The sequence below is a fragment of the Chaetodon trifascialis genome, chromosome 17 (genome assembly GCF_039877785.1).
Source record: "Chaetodon trifascialis isolate fChaTrf1 chromosome 17, fChaTrf1.hap1, whole genome shotgun sequence".
Lineage (NCBI taxonomy): Eukaryota > Metazoa > Chordata > Actinopteri > Chaetodontiformes > Chaetodontidae > Chaetodon > Chaetodon trifascialis.
The window spans coordinates 14,655,865-14,676,848 of record NC_092072.1 but is presented as its reverse complement, the minus strand read 5'-3'; the positions used below and the strand labels follow the sequence as shown (position 1 = coordinate 14,676,848).

At 45.8% G+C, this 20,984-nt stretch overlaps 1 protein-coding gene across 2 annotated transcripts in view; it reads right to left on the bottom strand.

The window, feature by feature from the left end:
* Positions 1-20,984, bottom strand: part of rftn1a (raftlin, lipid raft linker 1a) — a 22,829-nt gene extending 1,845 nt beyond the window's left edge. The window contains exons 1-9 of one of the 2 annotated variants that reach the window (XM_070984680.1): positions 20,683-20,984; positions 15,153-15,304; positions 8,083-8,266; positions 5,664-5,772; positions 1,788-2,511; positions 1,483-1,686; positions 847-956; positions 509-612; positions 19-94 (exon numbers count right to left, since the gene is read on the bottom strand). In XM_070984680.1, the coding sequence (XP_070840781.1) occupies positions 19-94; positions 509-612; positions 847-956; positions 1,483-1,686; positions 1,788-2,511; positions 5,664-5,772; positions 8,083-8,266; positions 15,153-15,300 (1,659 nt within the window). In that variant the 5' untranslated portion in view covers positions 15,301-15,304; positions 20,683-20,984. Of the gene's footprint in view, positions 1-18; positions 95-508; positions 613-846; positions 957-1,482; positions 1,687-1,787; positions 2,512-5,663; positions 5,773-8,082; positions 8,267-15,152; positions 15,305-15,591; positions 15,686-20,682 lie in introns of those variants that run through there. The other variant, XM_070984681.1, reaches the window with a different exon arrangement.

The following is a 20,984-nucleotide window of genomic DNA, read 5'->3' as shown; positions in this document are numbered from 1 at the left end:
AGACGAGGGGGAGCAAACCTTGAAGTCTTTTCTCTTGCGCTGCAAAATGGGTCTCTGAAGGAAGAGGATCTGCTTGGTCGACAAACTCCCGTCACTACAGAAAGAAAAGAGCAGCACTTTTACTACTGTTAGCTTTCATGTTATAATCCGAGCAGCTTGCATATCGCCACGTGTATTGAAATCCAGTGTCTGTTAGCTGCGGCTTGCGAAGTGACAGGTTACAAGACAACAGCGCATCAGCGACTGTGTCGTTCGCAGCACCGACGGATTTCAAAAGCGGCTTCATGTTGAGCTGAGCATATGATCGTGATTTGTTAGATCTCAGACCATCTGTCCTGTTTATCTAAGCAACATCGTCAGTCTTGAATCTCCCCAAAAAATGAGACAGGCAGTGTTCTTAGTCCTTGCTGATTTTAGGTCACGTTACTCAAAGTGTTTGAATGGAAAGAAAAAGGTTTAGTGGGTGGATGTGAGTGTATGGTTGTGGTATCTGGGGGTAGATCTGTACCTGTTGGTCTTGACTATCGGTGTGGGTAACACACACATCAGCCTCCATCCATACGGAGCCAGAGACTGGAGCAAGGGGATGTAGTCTGTCTTCACTACGACACCCTTGATGGGAGAAAGAGACAAAGAACCACTCACAGAGCAAACACACACAAGGCAAAGCACATTACAGGACGCGTGCAGGTAGGCAAACTTAAGCTCAGCGACGAGCGTGCGTGCTGCTATGCTTCATCCCCACTCTTATGTAATGTTTGACAGAAAACAGCTTAAGCCCCCAGTCACAAAGGATTTCTCAAAGTGCACATCTTCTCCAGAGTATTAAAAAACTTGAAGACCCACATCAACAACGGTCCACTGCTCAACCACGATAGCGTCGTACGAGGTGTGTGCGCTCTCCTCTGCAGAGCCCTGGAAGATGAACACGCTGTCCACAGATGAAACCCCGTTGTCTGCAGGAACAGGATACATTAGGGATGGAGTCAGATAAACAGAAGAGGGGATTCAGACAAGTTTCCAAGTTCATCTCCACTCTCCAATCTCTCACTATTGATCCCTCGCTCCCCTTGGCTTAAGCCTGCTTATTCCATGGATGACTGAACAATGACTTATGGTGTAAGCCGTGGACTTAGGGCACATAACCCCATGTATATCATCCATTACCCAGCAGTGAGGCACAGATCTACAGCCTGAGCAGCTTGTCAGGAGCCAGTGGAACTCAACCAGTGAAAATTCATAGATTAAAGTCAAGAGGAAAGGTGAAACGTTTACTTTAAAGCTGCAATAATCAATATTTTGATACGAACAATAGATCAAGCGACTCTGTTCATGCAGCGGTTGCCCATAGTGATGAACCCACACAAAATTGTCACTCAGCTCTGCAGTTCTCCTTATCTTTATGGAGCATTTTTGTTTTCGTTTCGAACATTTGGTTCAGCCTCACTGATCTCATTTCATTGTCACGCCCATGAAACATACCGTTATCATCTTCAAGGTGGAAAAACCCGTCGATGAGGTGCGCGCCACTGGTGAAATGCTGAGTCATGTGGTCCAGCCAGTGTGTGTCAACCTCGGTGACTAGCCCTGCTTCCTTTTGTATTTGTAATGGTACCCTGAGTGAGTAGAACCTCAGAGAGGTGTTCAGCTCCCCTGTGTGGTTGTACAAGGCAAAGAGTTGCATCCCTGCAGGCAAAACGGACAAAAAAGCAAAAGCTGGACATCAAATACAACTTTGCATGATGATGATCGTTGATGCCGCTACGAACAGGAAACTGGTTACTTACTAGCCTGCGCTGGTGGTGAAGTTGAATTCTTATCTTTCTCTGAACCCCTGAGCCGGATATGGTTGTTGTTGTGTGTCGTCACTCTGCTTTGTCCATCTGCATAGGCAGAGCTGGACTTTCTTTCATGGTTTCGATCCAGTTCTGGAGAGCTGAGCCAGCTGTCAGAGCTTGAACTTTGTCTTTCTCTCTGGTTGGGAAGGTTAAAATGTGTCTCTGTGGATTCTTTGAGGTCTGGTAGTTGCCCCCTCTGTTGTGGGATTATACCTGCAGCTTCTGGAGGGCTGGGACACAGCGGCTTCCCTTGGGCTTCTGCTGGGCTTTGATTCGGACACCACTGAACTGTGTCGACACTAGGCGTGCTGTGATCTTGAGGTTGGTTCGTTGTGTCTGGTGATTCTTTGAGGCTGATCTGTAAGGCCTGGGTTTGTTCACTGGACTCTTGGTTAAAACTCTGGAAGGGTTTCATCGGACTGAAGTCCGCGTCTTCGTGATCTAACTCTTGAGGGTGAAAGTGTTGCCGGTCCAGTTCTATGTCATTACGATGTGGTTCTGTGGGATCTGTTGGGCTGGTGTTGGCGCTGAAGGGGTGTCGGTGTATGGGTGAAGGGCTTGAATGTAAGGAGGAGAGCTCCTCGGGGTCCCAGTGGCCCAAGAAGCAGGGTCCTCCACCCGGCTGCTGTAGAAAGCCCACAAACATCACCCCCTGCTCTGCTACATCCTGAATCTGTAGGGGTGACACACACCCCATGTTAATACGCATACACACCAATATTAGAATACATCTGAGTGACACGTAAATATAAAAGGACGTCATTCACAGCCCCACAAATAAATCTGCAGCCTCTTCTTCTAGTCTGACTAACAAAGCCTCATTTACACACAAACAAAGGCTGACATACGCAGAGTAGATATTCTGCAAAATAACAATCTACCTAATCATCTGCAAAGATCAAATATTCAAATGACAAAAGGACCTCATTATCTCAACGCAACCGTGTGTGCACGTGTGTGACAGCACTTGTGTGATAATATGTGTGTGTGCGCACGCCGCTCCCTCCCGCGGAGCTCTGGTTGGTTAATTGTCAGTTGATATTTGGGCTGACAGTTTCAGACAGGCTCAATGGGAGAGAAATCAGATCGCAAACTACCACCAAACAATAATGAGACGCATATTCCCTATTACCCACTACTTTTGACACTTCACTCATCCAACACACTCACAATTACACACAGTTTTGTGAGAGGAGTATGTCCAGAGACAGATTGAGAGTGGGTGGGCTCGTGAGTGCTGGAAAAATAGAAATATAGAATTTCAAATCTGGATACACACAAACATACACTCGCTCTCTCTCTCGCTCTCTCTCTCTCTCTCTCTCTCTCTCTCTTTCTCTCTCTCCCCCCCATCACTTTAGAGGACATTACATTGACTTACATGCGTTTCCTGGAGACACCCTTAATCATAACCACAACCATTCGTAACCTTAGCTGAACCTTAAATCAAATCTTCACCCTCAAGTTAAATGATTTACATTGTGGGAACTTTTTGTGCCCATAAGGAAGAAGCGTCCCCACAACATGAATAACACACACACACACACACACACACACACACACACACACACACACACACACACACACACACACACACACACACACACACACACACACACACACACACACACACACACACACACACACACACACACACACCCCAGCCTGTCACTCTGTCTGCCCGGTGCTGCTCCTGGGTTCTTATCTTGAACTCTCTCTGGCAGCTTGTGATCTGATTGGTTATTCATGTCACGCTGCCGGAGCCTATCACATTATACTCAGTGATGTGCATTTCCATCCAATCAGGTTTCCCTTTGTGCTCTGTGGGTGTTCAGATGCAAATCTATTCAATCCAGCACATTTTCATTTCCCATTGTAGGACGGTTGGCAAATTCATGAGCAGAGAGGCTGAAAGTGAGTTTCACAGCAGATAAATGCCAGCGATGATGGTGCGGTCGGTTATTTTAGGGTTAAGTCTAAGTATAGTTTCCGATTTCTGTAACCTTCCATTCATTATGTACTGTAGCTCCTTTTGAGCAGTGTCATGGGAGATGCAACTATTGGGAATCCAGTGCTGTTAAAAATCTTTCCAATCAGGTAAATTTGCAATATCTGGAATGAAAAACCTTTAATCAGATTTGCTCCATTTAAATTGGAGAAGTTCTGTATGTCAGGACAAGACACAGGGTTCCCATATGGCACAGACAGGCAATTATAGGCGTTTGCCTGTGGCCTTTTCAGTCCTGTAATGTTTCCTTCACTGTCACAGCAGTGCTGCACCAACATGAAAGGCACACACTAAAACACACAGTGCAATAAGTACGGCGGCAGAGGGAGGGAGGTGCGGGTTCTGCGTGGATCGCATTTGTCAGAAGAGTACTCCACCGATTCAGCATCGCGCTGCTATAACACTGTCAGACTCACTTTAAAAAACAAAAAGTATCAAAACTGACACAGCAAAACTGGAGATATCTTTCTTTATTCAACACATTTTTCATCCTTGTCAAAACCTGCTGCTAACATTTCCCACAATGCAACTCTACTCCTTACGTTTCATTTGGAGACTCAGGTGCGTTATTAGAAACAGCTAAAGGAGCCTCAAGCCGAGCGAGAGCCTCGACCGGGGCTGAGGAGCGGACCGCAGAGGTCTGTGAGCTCACGTCTTTATAACGTCACACCCACACACTTTTTTCATTTTCAAACTTGCCTGAGCAATGTTGACTCAAGTGACATCACTTGAGGCAGTTTATCTGACCTATACAACTTTTTTTCACTTATGCTGTGTGAATAAATATAAGCTAGATTTTTTTAAGTGTCTAGAAATTATAAGGAGAGAGAAACTTACTAACTTATTTAAGAAAAAAAAATCTGCATACAAAAATACATGTTTGCCAGCCATTAGGGCTGGAACAACAAGGACAGACAGCACAAATCAATCAAATCTAGCACAAATGTAGCAAGTGGTGCTGAGACAAAGGCTAAGAAGGGACCTCTCCAACAAAAGTTCTGATTCTTTAAAAAGACATTTTGGGTCGAGGAGATGTGGACCGCCTGCCTGCAGTCTGCGGCCTCCTCTTCTCTCTAAATGGCTATCAAACATGACACACTCTCTAGGTGATTCAGTGAGGCGGGTGGATGTGAGCGCAGACACTGACCTCATTAAGCCAAGATGCAACAGATCCACTTTCTTGGTCAGAGTCATTATAAAACTCTGTGTTTCTGCCATCAGTCACACTTATTAAGTAACAACTGTCCACCATGTGTTACCTCACAGCGGGTCACTGCTTGCACAACTCTGTTGACTAGCTGTCCTTTCTGAATTAAACGGCTCAGACATTTTTTTTCATATTAAATTAAAAAAGCCACAGTTTAAATTTGGGGAAAAGAGAGCACTGGTTTTGGATCTGCACCTGTAAATATCCCCAGGAGAGTATCAGAATCAGTACTGGGGGAGAATAGTTGGACTGAACAAATAACGAGTGTAGGTTGAAATACTTTCCCTGCTCTCCTTCCTTCTTTTGAAGCATTCAGTATCCTTTAGTTACATTTGCATGGCTTCACTAAAGGGTCTTTTCTTGAAATAATTCCAGCAATGTTAAGCCCCCTACCATGCGTAGGTGGCTCATCATTAAAGCCATGGTGCACAAAGATCCTATTTGACCTACAGTCAAAAAAAAAAAAAGACATTTGTAGAACAAAATCTGAGAGAAACATTGTTCTTATCTCGAGCTTCAGCATCTCTATTTGAAGAGAATCCATTAAAAGCCAATCACATTTGACCAAAACAAGGTTTACTAGCATGATTGCGCTCCCCATCCAACTCACCCGCTTGACATAGCTCTGGATCACTTCTGGGTCAGCAGACTGGTGACCTGCCACACAGACATCTGTCTCCAGGCGATCTCTTCCCCACCTCAGCTGGCTTTTCTCTGAGCTACGGGTTAAGAAATGACACAAATATTCAGCATAAAGAATCAATCATGTCATTTAGTTTGGTTCAGTTGTGCTCTCATGAACTAGAAAATGTAAAATGTTCTTGTGCTGTTATAACGTTGCCCTGGACTATTTCCTTTCCTGTCTATTATCACCGCAGCAGTTCCATCACCCGGTAACATTACAGCCTAAACGAGCCATGATTCTACAGATTCTGGCAGACACGCTCATGTTCACGAGCACTCATCGACCCAGAGTGATCGCAGCAGAAACATAATGTCAATTCTGGTACGGGGTGAATTTTCCAGCACACGTTCACTGAAAGCACAATAGACTTATTACGCAGGAAAGGGGACTGAATTTCTCTCTGCTCCCAGTGCAAGACTCGGTCATAAAAGCAGCATTCAGATACGCCTCTTCAGATTTGGATTGAGGTCAGTGGGAAGGCCATGGTAATATCTTGTGCTCTGAGGCGTGAGTGACATTCTCAGCTAGATTTGAAACAGTAGATCTGTCAGATTTTTTTTTCTTTCATTTTAAGGGTTTTTGATGAAAGGGGATGGCAGTGATGGGGACATAAAAGGCTGAGTAAAGGGACGAAGGGGGGCGCGGAGGACAAAAGAAAAGGGGGCACGGCCATCACTGAAGTAAGCAGATGAAAGGATGGAGAGATGGTTTCTCTCTTTCAGTGCGCCGTTCCCCTCTGGTGAGCGCTGGTGATGCAATCAGCCGTCTCCACGGTGACAGGTGCCAGGAAGCAGCAGGACCACTTGGCAGGAGGGGCATCAAAGGAGCAGCTCAGCACCTGCCTGTGCACTAAAGTGTGTGCGTGTGTGTGTCATGTGTTTGCGAGGGGGTGCGTATACAGTATGCTATTCCTTGAAATCACGCTAAAAAGAGTGTAGAGAACACAAGAGGATGCCCCAAACTTTAGGCTAAGCAACGTAATTCCTTTCATTTCAAAGAGTAAGTGACCAAAAATGGAAGGTTAGGGTATCAAAGCATGAGTGTCTGAGTGAGGAGACACAAGGAGTGATGCATCAGCATGCAAACATGCTCACAGTAGCAATAACAACATGCTGCTGTTTAGCAGGTATGTTTACTGTGTTCAGTTTAGCATGTTAGCATGCTGACAGCCGCTAATTGGCACTAAATGCAAAGTACAGCTGAGGCTGATGGGAAAGTCATTAGTTTTGCAGCATTTGATCATGAACCACATAATGGGAGAAATTGAAATTTTGACCACATGATCATGCTAGGTGGCACGGTGGGGCAAGCAGGTAGTGTGCATGCAAGGTAGAGCGCAGCAAGAAGGTTGCTGGTTCGATCCCCGGGCAGGTTCCTTTCTGTGTGAAGTTTGCATGTTCTTCCCGTGCATGCGTGGGTTCTCTCCAGGTACTCCGGCTTCCTCCCACAGACCAAAAACATGCTCATTAGGTTGATTGTTGACTCTAAATTGTCCCTAGGTGTGAGTGTGAATGGTTGTCTGTCTTAGCATGTTGCCCTGCGATCGACTGGCGACCGGTTCAGGGTGTACCCTGCCTCTTGCCCGTTGAAGCTGGGATAGGCTCCAGCCCCCCCGCAACCCCAAAAGGAATAGGCGGTATAGAAAATGGATGGATGGATGATCATGCCAGACAAAATCATCCTGAGTGAAAATGAACGTCTGCACCAAATTTTGTGCCAATCCATCTGGTAGAAGTTGAGATATGTCACGGGTCAAATGAAAACTTTGACGGAAAGTCAGGAGATCACCAAAGCCATTCGTTATTATATGGTTTCTTTTTTGGGCAGATATGTCAGAGACTTTCATGATGAGCTGAATAAAGCTCAGCTAGCATGCTATACCAGAGCTGACAGTAGGGAGATATGAAAATAGTGAGCCCTGCACAAATATGGTGGCTAATCGTATATCTTTTGGTGTCACCCTGAATAACTGGGTTACAGAAGAGATGCACAGTATACAGGGCTGTCACACAGTATAGCATATTATCATGTCTAGTCAAAAGTGAAAGAATTGGAACAGTGGGCTAAAATTAGACATTTTTTGCAGCTGACTCATCCGCAATTAATTTTACATCAAGAGAAGGAGGTGAGGTGCTGAGGAGTTTTGCTTGTGATAATGGGTCTCAATTGGCTTCCCATGTCAAAACTGAAGCTGCAACATCCTAACTATTGTCTAAATCTGGCTCAAATAAATCATCTCGTTTATCTTAATCAATCTGCTACATAAATCACTAAAGTCAACACTGTTTTATTCGATAAAGGCGGTGCTGATGCTGAATACAGAAGGCGTGCTTGGTTTGTGTACCTTGGCGTCTCTCGGACCAACACGGCGCGGTGGAGCTGGCGCTGGATGTGTGCATGACGGGGGCCGCAGGGATGGACAAATGGGTGGACAGCAACCAGGACAAAGCCCTGCGCGTAGAGTTCCCTGACCTGAACCGGCAGCTCTCTGACCGAGGAGAGGCAAAGCACTGATGACACCGGCACCTCTGAGGGAGGAGGACGGGTGAGAGGGGAGGGAGAAATACAAGGTTAGACAAGAGGGGGTAATGGGGAAATGGTCAAGACGAGGACATGACAGGTTGCAAAAGAGGCAGAGAAGAGTAGCGGTGTGGTATTTGGAAATGGGTAAGAGCTGGAACAAAGAGGAAGATGGAAAAATGAAGGGGCAAAGAGAAAGAGGGGAAAAGGGTGTGAGGAACAAAGACAGAGCATGTTTCATTATGATGATTCCCCCTGAACAACAGCACATGGCATCTTCACACCAAATCTGAAACTAATTACACCACAACTATTAACCTCAGTCTGGCTTTTGGGAAACGCACACATGCAAAGAAACACAAGAGTGCAAAGACACACACGCGCGCGCACACGTTTTCACCTACGCTAACAGACAGTTGAATGTAATCCAAAATGCACACACACATGCAGAAAAGGTCGGAAAGACAATGCTAATGCTTTGCCTGCTTGGGCGTGTGGTGTAGCAGCAATTGCTAACACAGAGCCGTTTCCCTTATGACCAAACACAATGGGAAGAAAACCCCTTTACTTCAATGGAAATGGTTAGCGGAGCTTATCGTATAGAAGCAAACTGTCAAGGCAAATCCACCAGGGAGAGCGCAATGTTTGCGAGAGCCGCCCTCTCAGGGTCGGTGCATTGTAATAAAGCCCTCTCTCTGTTCGTGGGCTTTTAAGGGAACATGTGCATGCATGGCTGTGTGTTTCTGTATCGCTGAGTGAAGCCAGGTGTGTGTGAGTGAGTGAGAGAGTGAGAGAGAGAGAGAGAGAGAGAGAGAGAGAGAGAGAGAGAGAGAGGGGAGCATGCAAAAAGAGATGAGAGAAGAAAGAGAGAAAGGCAGTTAGCAGAGCAGTGCCGGAGAGAGAGATGAGGCTGTCTGTTTGTGCCTGAATGCTTGTCATCCCTTCCCATTCAATCTCATTTGCATGGGTCTGGAGAAGAGAAAATAACCTGAATAAATTAACTAGAAATGCGCACACACACACACACACACACACACACAGGAAAAAATGATGTGAGAGCCATCTCATTTTCAATTTGTTCTCCATCATCTGGCATGTTCACACACACACACACACACACACACACACACACACACACACACACACACACACACACACACACACACACACACACCCACATATATGAGAAGCTGGCCATGGTAGGATACAAGCACATGAACACACACTCTCCTGACTCCCATCTCAGTGAAACAATGGGAGAAACATCCAACTATCACATCAGCTTGGCGTAACCGCTTGGAACCATGAGAGCCTTTCATCAAGCAAACACTTAAACGGGTGTCTGTGGGGACTTATCAAAAGCAGCACAGTGGTGATAATAATAATAATACCAGCTGGAGACTGGGGTGGGGTTTGGGGGGGGTTGGGAAACAACGATTCTGTCACCGTAAACAGTCATTAGCCGTCATTAGCTCTGCACGGCTGGCACTCGCCCACCGACAAGATGCAGGCAAGACAGCTAATTCAGGCAAGGCATACAGAAGTTATTAGGGTGTTATGCAGCGCTTTAGGCTGGGAAGCGACTTCATTTATACTGTCTGCCACTGTGGGATTTAAAGGGAGGCTGCAATTCCGCTCCAGAATGGGAACATGGGAACGGCTCAGGGCAGAAACAGCCGGGTGGAGTTTTATAGTGGCAGGGGGGCGGTGTAGAGTTCGGAGTGTGCAAAAGAGTGTCTGTGCACGTATGTTTAAGGCAGCTGCAGATGCGTGATGGAGTGGTTGTTTCTGTATGCGTTTTTGTGACTTTCACAGTCATGTGTGTGTGTGAGGGTATATCAGAGAGTGGGAACATCAGCAAGAATTTAAAAGCGAGAATCAGACATCCAAGGGTGCACTGTTCAACAGACACGAGAAGAGGCAGAGCGGCTGCTCAGCTGTTGATCCCCCGCTCTTCTATTTCTGTCTCGACCTGAAGCTTTGACCACATGACAGCCGCCGTGTGTTGCGAGCGACGCCTCACTTATTGACCCTGGATTTCACGAGCTGTTTTTGGAGAGTGTGAGAATCATCCCCTCCCTTTAGCCCCTTGAAAGGTCTTATTAATTCCTTGTACAAATCCCTGAATTTCTGTGTGTGACTGTCAAGCATATTTTTGTGGCGTATGTGACGCCACAGCATCTCCAGCGAGTGTGCATGGGGCCATCTTTTTGCCTGTGTGTGTGCGTGTGCGCGTGAGAAAGAAAGAGTTTGCACTAAGCCTGCTAGGTGATGCATGGGGATTACTACTCACAGCCACCCTCAAGGCTTATCCCTCTGCTTGCTGGAGGTTCACGTTTATTTAAATAGCCTTCTAATGACTTGCAGAGGTTTTAGGCAAGGATATGTGCCAAAACAGTGACTATAAAATAATCAGCTTCCTGGACCCAGGAGCTCCCCACTGTTTTGGGAATGCAGCCGCCGGCTATGACAGTTGTTGGTCAGCATCTGAGCTTTGTCAAATGAGGTCTGATCTCGGCAGAACGCCCGCTTTACAGGAAATGTCTGAGAAAGAAACAAAAAGTAGAAGCAGGAGGGGGAAAAAAAGGTTTGCTGTGGTGAGAACACAGTGTGGCACCTAAGGCGCATACAGTACCATGTACTTGTGATGCTGTGAATCTCTCTGCCATCTTTGCTGGTTCTCGCTCAAGGCTTTTTGGCCAGAAAGGCTGAAACAGCGTAAAGGAACGATGCAGAAAAATGGTTCGTGCTGTGTCAGATCGACAATTTTTCATAAAAAAAGGTTGTGTTTCAGGTGTGTCAGGCAGCAAAGATCTATCAAATTGATGGATTTGCGCTTCGCCCGTTCTCTGAGGCAAATGCATCACACGCAGATTCTGATAGGAGAAGATGTACCATGTAAGGCAGAGCAATGTGTCCTTTGTCAACAGAGGAAATATCTAGGCCTATTATACCATTCAGGTGTCCATCACGTACACACACAAGCACCGACCTACAGCTCCAGACAAAATAAACTCGCCCACAGGTTTACAGTAAAAAAAAAAAAAAAAGCCCACACAAACACACATACGCACACACACACACACACACACTGCTGAGCATTAGACACATGTTGTAAGCTTTAATGAGCTGAGTGGGTCTCCGTCTCTGCAGGGTGTCGGAAAGTCATCAGCAGAGTTCAGAACCTCGCTGTCTGCAGCAGAGCCCAGCGTTAGTCACACAGCATCACACCTAACTTACTTCCTCACACGTCCTCAGACTCCTGACTCCCGCTCGCTCACACCTCTGACTCTTTTCTCTCAACTACTCCTCGCGCACTCCGCCTCCCTCCTCGCTTCAGACCCGACAAACGCTCGCTGTATCTCCACGCTCTTCATCCCCTCACCCTCTGCTACACCTCCCGCACTTTATTCTGCCTCCTACTTTTTTCCCTCCTCTTTTTCTGCTCATGTTCCGCGCTTCCTCCATTTCCCCTGCTCATTATCCAAGCATGGCTCCGACGACAAAAGGAGGCTGGGTTAAAATGTCACACCGAGCTGTTACATTTCATACTCCACATTCTTGCTGACATGTCAAGGTAACCAATCAATGCTACCATGGGGATAATGAAGATCATGACACTTTTTATAAGGGGGAAAGATGTGTCAAGGTACAGCAGATTGCTGATTGTAGAGCAGCATGACAGCTCAGTGGAATGAGACAGTGGTTCTACAACCCTGATTGCACAAAAGGGACGCTGTGGAAAACAAAAATAAAAACAGACTGCAATCATTTGCAAACAGACGGTTGTACAAAGTGCTCCAGAGCCATGCGGCAACATCTTTTATACGGTCACATGTTTCAAAGAAATAGTCTGTGTGTGTGAATCACAGGCCAAATGCCTGAAACACAACATATTTCTCCTCATCCTCCCTGGATTCACCACCGGGTCGCTGCGACCCAGAGTGAGCGAGCTGGGCTCCGTCACAGGGGAATATTTCTCAGCGGAAGCGCTGCTGCAGTTGGAACGCTCATAAAGCAAATACATTATTATCAGCCGTATTGTTTCTGATGAGCTTCATCGCTCGCTTCTCAAAGGTCAGGTGAGAAGCCGCTCTGCACTCTTCACGCTGAACTTGAAGCTCCTCTGCCTGAGAACACAAGTTAGATGAACAAACAGCCACCTCTCGTCTCACATATGTCAGAGGGGCACCAGCACAGATATTTGTTTTTCATTACCGTGTAGGAGTCATCAAGTCATGCTGGCGGGGAAATAATGTTATTAATGGAGGCCAAATTGTGTTAAAGCGTGGATTTGACCGTGGGTTTCCTCAATGTCACGGACTGACATACAGACTCTTCTATCTACCTCCTACACACACACACACACACACACACACACACACACACACACACACACAAATACAAATAAATCCCCTTGCTGGGAATGAGGTCCCTCAATCTCCACAAACAATCAGATAATCCTTCAGGAATCCTTCACTTCTCTTGGTCTCTCTATCACAAATGGAGAGGAGAGAGAGATGGAGAGAGGCAGGCGTACACCCACTCACAACCACACACACACACACACACACACACACACACACACAATCAATTCACAGTAGCTGTGTTTATCCTAAAATAGAGTATACTCATCTTAAGCAGCTCAGGTGGCGTCGCCAAGTTTACCATATAAATGACCTGCTTGTCTGTCGAAAGATAACACTAACTCTGTTGACTGTGTGCTATAAAGTGTTTTGTGTGAGCCTGAATGAGCCGCTTGTATGAACAGTGTATGTGAGTGCGTGTGTGTGTGTGTGTGGTCTTTCTGTATCAATATATGCCTATGCGAGAGAGAATTCATCTGCCGCTGCCTTTAGAAATGAGAAAAGTCCATTGTCTGTTTTGGTCACCAGCATCGCTTCGCGTTGGCAGATCTCTCTCTCTCAGCCAACACGACAGCTTAACTCGTTTGCCAAACATAACAGGGCTGGCTGAAAATGAAGCCGACTGGCAACCAGACCATTGCCACTTGGCTGTGGCGCTCTGCCTGCTGTCTGTTACAGTGTTGCATTTGGAAACTCCTCTAAAAAAGGACTTCAGTGAGCTACTTGCACCTGCTTCAGCTTGTCGGATGACAGAGTGCACAGCGCAGGCTTGTACAGACATTAAGCCATAAGGAAAAAGGGGTGATTTTTTTTTTTTTTATACATCTGCTTCAACACTATCTGTTTCTCCACCTCGCCTCTCTTTTCCATCCTCCTCTTGTCCCTCCCCTGTATCTCTTCACAGTCCAAACCAACACAATAGCAGAATTAGTATTTTTAGAAAGCAGACGCCTCTAGAGGATTCTCATCAAACGCTCTCAAGACGCTGCGAGCATGCACACACGGTATCAGACACACTATTTTTCATATTCATAAACAGATACGCACAAAAACACACACATGGTTCCCAGGACAAACACACCAGCTTTAGTGTATTATCATTGTGCAAGGGAGAGGCAGGGGGGGAGTTGGAGGGCATGGCTACAGCGTGCACAATACAGCTGAATCTGAGAATTAGAGAACTCTTTGAACTCCCTGCAACAGGAGCTGCACAAAGACACAACTTCAGCGTATAAGCCACTTTTTCGCCCTGAAGATACTTACAGCATGAAAAAAAACCCCACATACACACACACTCATGCAGAGTTGCTGACCTAAACATTTCATTTAACTGGTTAAAGTTGGAATAGCAACTGTGGCTATTTTATGAGGGGAACACAAACACACGCCGCTGCCAGAGTTCAGGATAACAAAGCAGAGCAGGGTACAACAGAGGAGTTAAGTAAACAACTATTGCTGGAAAAGAAGAAGGTGCTCGGTAACAAGAATTAACGTTGGATTATGACCAAATGTGAAGACACATTCCTTGGAGCCAGCGGAAGTTGGATAAAATGTGAATCAGATCTCAATGAAGATGCCCGCTGCATGCCATGGCCAAGATTTGTTATTTTTACTGGAGCTGCATCCTCCATCACTCATTCACTCACTATTCAACGCAGCACATCAGAAGCATTCGGGAAGGTACTGTGAGCAATTTAAGACGCTTATGAATGTGCCATCTGAGCAAAGACACGTCGTATTGTGGGATTTTAGCAGAAAATAGTTTATATGCTATGGATTTTTGGGCTCCACCAACACCTGAAAGAAATATCTTGCTATTTAGCTGCTACACGTCAAGTACTTAAGGAACCAATCCCAGTGACTTGCAAAAGTTGCAAAACAGAGAAATGGCGAGACTTTGTGTGATACCAAAGGATCCGACAGCCAAACTGTAACCTCCAGAGGACTGTTTTGCCACAAAACATGTATTGAAGCCCAATGCTGCTTCATCTTTTTATCCTGGGGACACAGCGAGTGCGAGCCAACATGTTGGTAAGGTTTTTGTGTGTCCAAACGAATTTGCAGTGTGCTAGATAACATTTGCCAGCTTTAGCCTAAACTTTGTCAGATAGCTAAGCTATTGAATTGGATGATAAATCTATTTATTATGATAATTCTGGTAGAAAATGTCACGTGACTTCTTCGGAATTGGCGTGGAGTTCGAACATGTATGACTGAATTGCTCTCATGTTATCACTTGCCACTGTGTAGGGTACAGTGGCTAGCAGAGCAGAAAACAGCAAACTTTTAAATTGCTAGATGGCTATCATTATTTTTTATGTTGATAATCTTCGATAGAAAAGAAGAAACACATGACTATTTCAAGTATGCAAGTGTGGGAGAGGTCACATGAAGTACACGTCTCACTGGGTTTCAAAGCCCAGCCCAAGAAGGACAAAGGAAAAACAGGATATGTACAATGTGAAGTGCTCACAGGAGAACTGTTAAATGGAAATGATTGACAGCACGTGGATAATCTCATCCATACCTTCTTTCCCCAATAGGAAGTCCAGGAAGTGGTAGGTGTAGGTCACGCCCACTTTCGTCTCCACCTGAGGCCGTCGAAGGGTGGAGTAGATATTGCCCGGGCTTCGTCTCTCTTCTGCCTTCCGCAACTTAGGAAGTCTACACCCCATATCTCTGTGACAGAGGAGAGGACATTAAAAGATGGAAGATGGAGAGGGAGAAACAGGGGAGGGGGCTCAGTAACACTCTAATGGGAGACATGGAATTGATGGAGTTTCTAAATATACAGGACACATTATCACTTCCAATAGAGTGTGTGTGTGATAGTCACAAGTCTAAATGCTTTTGCTCACGTGCGAGCTCAAGATGCTGGGAAATAACGTGTGTGTCCGACTCCCTGCCATACACACACAGAGACACATAGTGCAATAATAGTGAAATATGAAAGTGTCACCCATTACCTGCTTGGTGGGCTGTGATACGGGCATCTCCTAATCAAATAGGGATGATTGGAAGCGACATGTTTGATCAGAACGAATTAAAGCAGAAATGAGACTGATTTCCTGCCCTGTCAAGCAAAGCGACACGAGACCCGATTGACGGAGAGAGGAGAGGAGGGGGGGGGGGGGGGGATGAGGGAGAGGAGAGGTGTTAAGCATGTTCTGCTAACCAATTTGTATGTTGATCAAGGGTAGCCTTGAAGCACAAAGAATCTGTTATTTTAATACTTGTCCAGATTGCGTAAGGACCGGCAGATACCCTCAAGGGGAGGCGATTGGAAACACAATTTGCAGAGAGCTTGAAATTTCTTTTAAAATTCCTCCTCTCCTGAATTTCAACAGGCAATTTAGGCCCGCAGATCTACAAGCGTTGCATAAAAAGAAAAACAAGAAGAGTGAGGTGGCTTTGGTGACACATGATTGGAAATTGAAAAGTGGAGGAAAGGGTGGAGGGTGTGAAAAGAGAGGACAAAGGAGGGGGTCGAGGACAAGAGAGAAAGGGTGTGGTCAGATACCATCAAGCTAATCTGATGTGACAGTGCCGGTACCCTCAAACCATGACCACAGTTACGCTTAATATCCCCGTCTGCCATGGCTTGTACGAGCCACACGGTGACGTGCACATCTGCATGCCTGTGTGTGTATGTGTGCGTGCATATGTCTTCCCCAAAGGCAGGTCTATATCTGTATCTGTGTGTCTGTTTGGGGAGCATGGAGAATGACACAGTAACTCCCATTGGGCCAAGTGCATGGACGTTAACTCGGCTAACGACCCTAACAGACTCCATTAAGCTGGGAGTGTGTGTGTGTGTGTGTGTGTGTGTGTGTGTGTGTGTGTGTGCACGTACTTTTTCGATTGCATGGTGCGTGCATTTGGAAAGGTTACAAAGTTGCGAAAGGCAGCGTCTTTGATACATTTTCATTCCTCATGTGTCTTGAGACAGTACACTCTGTCATTTCAAACTGTGCTAAGAACAAGCAATTAGGAGTGATTATTCTTTCAATACAACGTGCTCTGTCATAATGAGGACAAAGTATGAGGGATGGAGGGGTGATGCTTTGGGAGGAGAGAGAGAGGCAGCAGTGTCTCATTCTCTTCTTCCCATCCTCCTCCTCTCTTCTTGACCTGTCTGTTCCCGTCTTTAACTCTCGTACCATTAGCTCTTCAATGTGTCTGATGAACAAACTCCCTTCCCTTCTCTTGTCTGACCCGAGCCTTAATCACCTCTTTCTCTCTGGCCTCTGCTCTGCCTCTGTCCATCATCCTTGATTAGGACGAAGGCCCTCTTTCTGTTGGTACAATGGCCTTGATTAGTCTGACCGTGAGACTACTCATTTTCGTCATTCTCTCTTCTTGTGTCCACCTGATCTCAAGAGCTCCAAACATTCCCTTTGTCATTATCCTGACTTTTACTTTCACTCCACTTTTATTTTCTCAACCTCCCTCCGATGTCGCACCTTCCATCCCTTCCCCAGACTCTACTCCCTCCATCTCTATCCTTCCCGTCATTACATTGTAATGTTACATTATGGCCTCCCTTCCCACAAGCCCCATCCTTCCATCTGTCCAGTGTTCTGTCTGGTCGCTCAATGATTTTTTGTGGTCAAAGTGCTCCCCTGCTGAGCCTCTTAAGTCCCATAAAACTATTAATATGTCTCCAGACAGCCGAGCAGGCCCAGTGTTATGAGTAAGTTGGAGCATGTACATCCACTCCCAAGCATTTTCCCTCCAGGGTTTTGTTTTAATACTCTCTGTCTGGAACAGAGACAAAGGGCAGGTTAATGCAGGGATGTTTAGCAGATTTCATCTCTGGCTGGTCAGGGAAAAGGTGGGTCTAAGGTGAGGCATAGGATGGAAGAGAAAGATATCAAAATATGATGATGACTATCTGACAATTGAGATATGAAGATAAGTACATGGGGAAGGACAGAAGTGTCTGTGCAGTCATTTGCATCCTTCTCTCAGTCTTTCCTTCAGCTCTACTATTTTTATACGTCTGCCTCATCCCAATGCAAATCATCTCAATAAAAAAAAAATAACACATTCATTCATCGTTCTTATTCCTCTTTATGCATAATGCATGATGCAGTGTTTAAAAATCAAACAGTTAGGAATAATTTGCTAGCGTTTCGCTAGTGGAACTTTTGCTTTCAAATAAGACCTGATTGGTTCTAGGTTTAGTCTCGACTAGCCTACAGCTCTACTGTTTGATCCAATGTCTCGTCATCCTTTTTCATTGTGCGCTGACAGCTCCGTTTCAAAACAAAGGCCTCGCTTTAACAGATGATCTCTGTCTGTGCGGCTTAGAAACAGATCTCTGTAATTGGACACAACGTAAAATGAAAAACCAAGGTGGCTGTAGTACCAGAGAAACTCCAGTGTCTCCGAGACTCCAGGCCTTTTCCTCTACATGTCGACTTCAAACAGAATCTTTCACTTGCTCTCACACAAACAAACGGGCGGAAAAAAGGCCTTGACAGCGAAAAACATCCATTAAACGGAGAGAGATGGGAGAGAGTGAGACAGATAAAAGAGGTGAAAACGAGAGAATGGAGTGAAGATGAAGACAAACAGGGAGCAGCAGAGGGCTTCTCATTAGAGAATCTCTTGTAACAGAGAGTTTTGAAATGACAGCGGATTTACGTGAGAGCATAATCCGTCTGTGCTGTGCCACTGCTCTCCTGCCTCCACGTGCCACTCAGGGGGGGTAGTCAGCTTTCCAAGAGGCCGCGTTCATCCGCTGCGGAGGGAGCACTACAGGCTCAGGAGAAGACAGAACCATCGCGAAAGCCCTCCCATCCCACCAACGTAAGATTCACAACTTTAGTCACACTTTATATCATCTTAAAACAAAACTAGACTGTATATAATAAACGGCTGTTCAAGGAAACAACATACAGTGTGTGAGTGAAGTGCATGACGTTCCATATCAGGACACCTCAGAGTTCATTATGCCAATTTCCCCACTGCATTCAAAGAAATAACAGGAAGTGTTGCTTGGTCATGAAATGTGTTTGAAGGGAGGGTAAGCAAAGTTTCTTTCACCGGTGAGTTAACTGGTGTGACATTCTCAAACTAACAGCATGGCCGTATCTATTCCCATCATGATTTCCTGACCAAAACAAAGATCTTGTAGTCGCCTAATCTAAGTCAGGTTATGGTCCAAAGGTTATGGATATTTTCCCATTTCAGGGTCTCGAGTGAGCTGTTCAGATCAGACGGCCCAGAATTTCTGGCACTATTGTTGAATACAACTACTACACATCCCCTGAGGAAGTGCTAGTTGTGTTCATTTTTTGCACCTGATGCACTCAACCGATTTACAGCAAGTATCAGCAAATAAAACTGCCACCGCTGGCCTCCAGTCTCCTTTATTATAACACTTTATGGCCCTGCTTGGAAGCCATCATTCCTGCTGCTTGCGAGTTTGCCTTCTGTGCGAGGAAATTTTGGTCTATTAACAGTGTTTGACTCTGAATGGAGGCGCTTTTTATAGCCCCATGGATTGTTTGACAAGAAAAGCACGATATGTCAATAAAAACTGTCACATTATTATCAAGATCTTGAGTCATATTGTATGTGATTCACTGAATTTCAAAATTAGAGGTGACAGACAGAGTCCTGGGGAATGGGCTTCCCTCCCACTGCGCTGGAGCCCCACTCAGTTTCCATCCAAGGATGGGGTATGCTGATGATGGGGAAGGGAAGGACAGCAGGAACAGAATGAAGCGAGGGAGAGGAGGAGGAGGAGGAGGAGGAGAAGGAGGGGGGGCAACATAGACGGAGAGAAAAAAGAGGAAGACAGACAGGGAGCAGACTGGGAGCATGTCAAGTTGCCTGGAGGGAGGTGTGATTCTCCCAAGCAACAAAGTAATCACCTCAAACAGTGTTTTAATGAGGCTGCATGGGGAGGATAAAAACAAATTATGACATTGATGTATTGGTCTGTCACACAGCTCCTTGAACAGCCTATTTTGCTCTAAAAAGGAACAGTTTTTGAACAAAGGCAGACCGTTTTGGACTGGGGCCTCAATTCACTAACCCCTGAGGTATAGGGGCTCTTATGGTTGGCTACTTGAATCGATCATTGAACATTTGAGACTGAGCAGTGAGAGAAACTGATGACTTCCAGAATATCAGCCCACTGTTAGCATGGCCCTGGATGATCAACTGGATGTCACTCACACAAATTGGGTCTTCTTCGAAATGCATCCAAACACAAGCTATAGCTTGTATAGCTATAGCTATAGCTATAGCTCAGTGTATAGCTATCCAAGCTATACACTGAGAACCCATACATAGCCATGTGACTAATTGATGCCCCGTGCGTTTTGTGGGTGCAGCCTAGCTTGAAATTACATGTTTCTGGGTTGTTTTTTTTTGTTTTTTGTTTTTTCTCTCCGCGCGCACGCACTAACCCAACACGTGGCTGAGCTGATGCTGCCCATTAGCGCCTGTAGTTTAGTGAACGGGAAATGATACATGACAGGTCGCTTACACACACACACACACAGACGCGCACGCGGCTTCCCATCTGCGCTCGGCACATTTACTCCGTCACGCATATCTTGAGTTCACTTCAACCTGTGACAGCGAGCAGAGGGGCTTATTCATTTCGTTCCGCCACGAATACAAATGGCACACAGCGTCACACAAATCAAACGACTGGCTGGGTGTCTAAACCGAGACGATTTCTCCCTCTTGTCACATGTGTTTTATTGTGAAAGGCTCCCAAAGACTTCCCAAATGACTCCCAGCTTTAATTTTGGGAGGGCATTTCCGGCTCCAAATGTCGTGAACTCGCTTCAAAGTTTGTGTCAAAGCTGTAAAATCTGAAATTCCACAGTGAGAAAAAAAGTCACATGCCGCAATAAGAGGGACAGAAATCTTATTTGAAACATTACATTACATAAATACACGTACTGCATTTGGTTTTGCTCAATCGTTGCCCGAAATCATCTAAATCTCAACAAGCTATTCCTAAATAAATGTGATTTTTTTGGGGTCTTTTTTTTTTTTTTTTTTGCAGAAATAAAAAGAGTTAAACTCACCAAGTCGTTGCCAGCGCGTGCTGCTCTGAAAGCTTCCCCTCACTTCAGTCTGCCGATGCGCGTCCCCTCCTCTCTAATGTCTTTACTGTCTGTCCCCGTCACAGCTCAGGCAACTGCGATCCAAATGGGAAGAAAACACGAATCCTCCATTTACAAAACTACAACTGACTGCCGCTGCTGAACCTCACGGGTAGCTCATGATGAACACTCCCGTCTACCTTCTCTGTCACCAGCGTGTGTGTGTGTGTGGAGAGGAGAGGGCGGTTGGCGCACATCCTCCCTCCTCCTCCCTGATGTCTCTC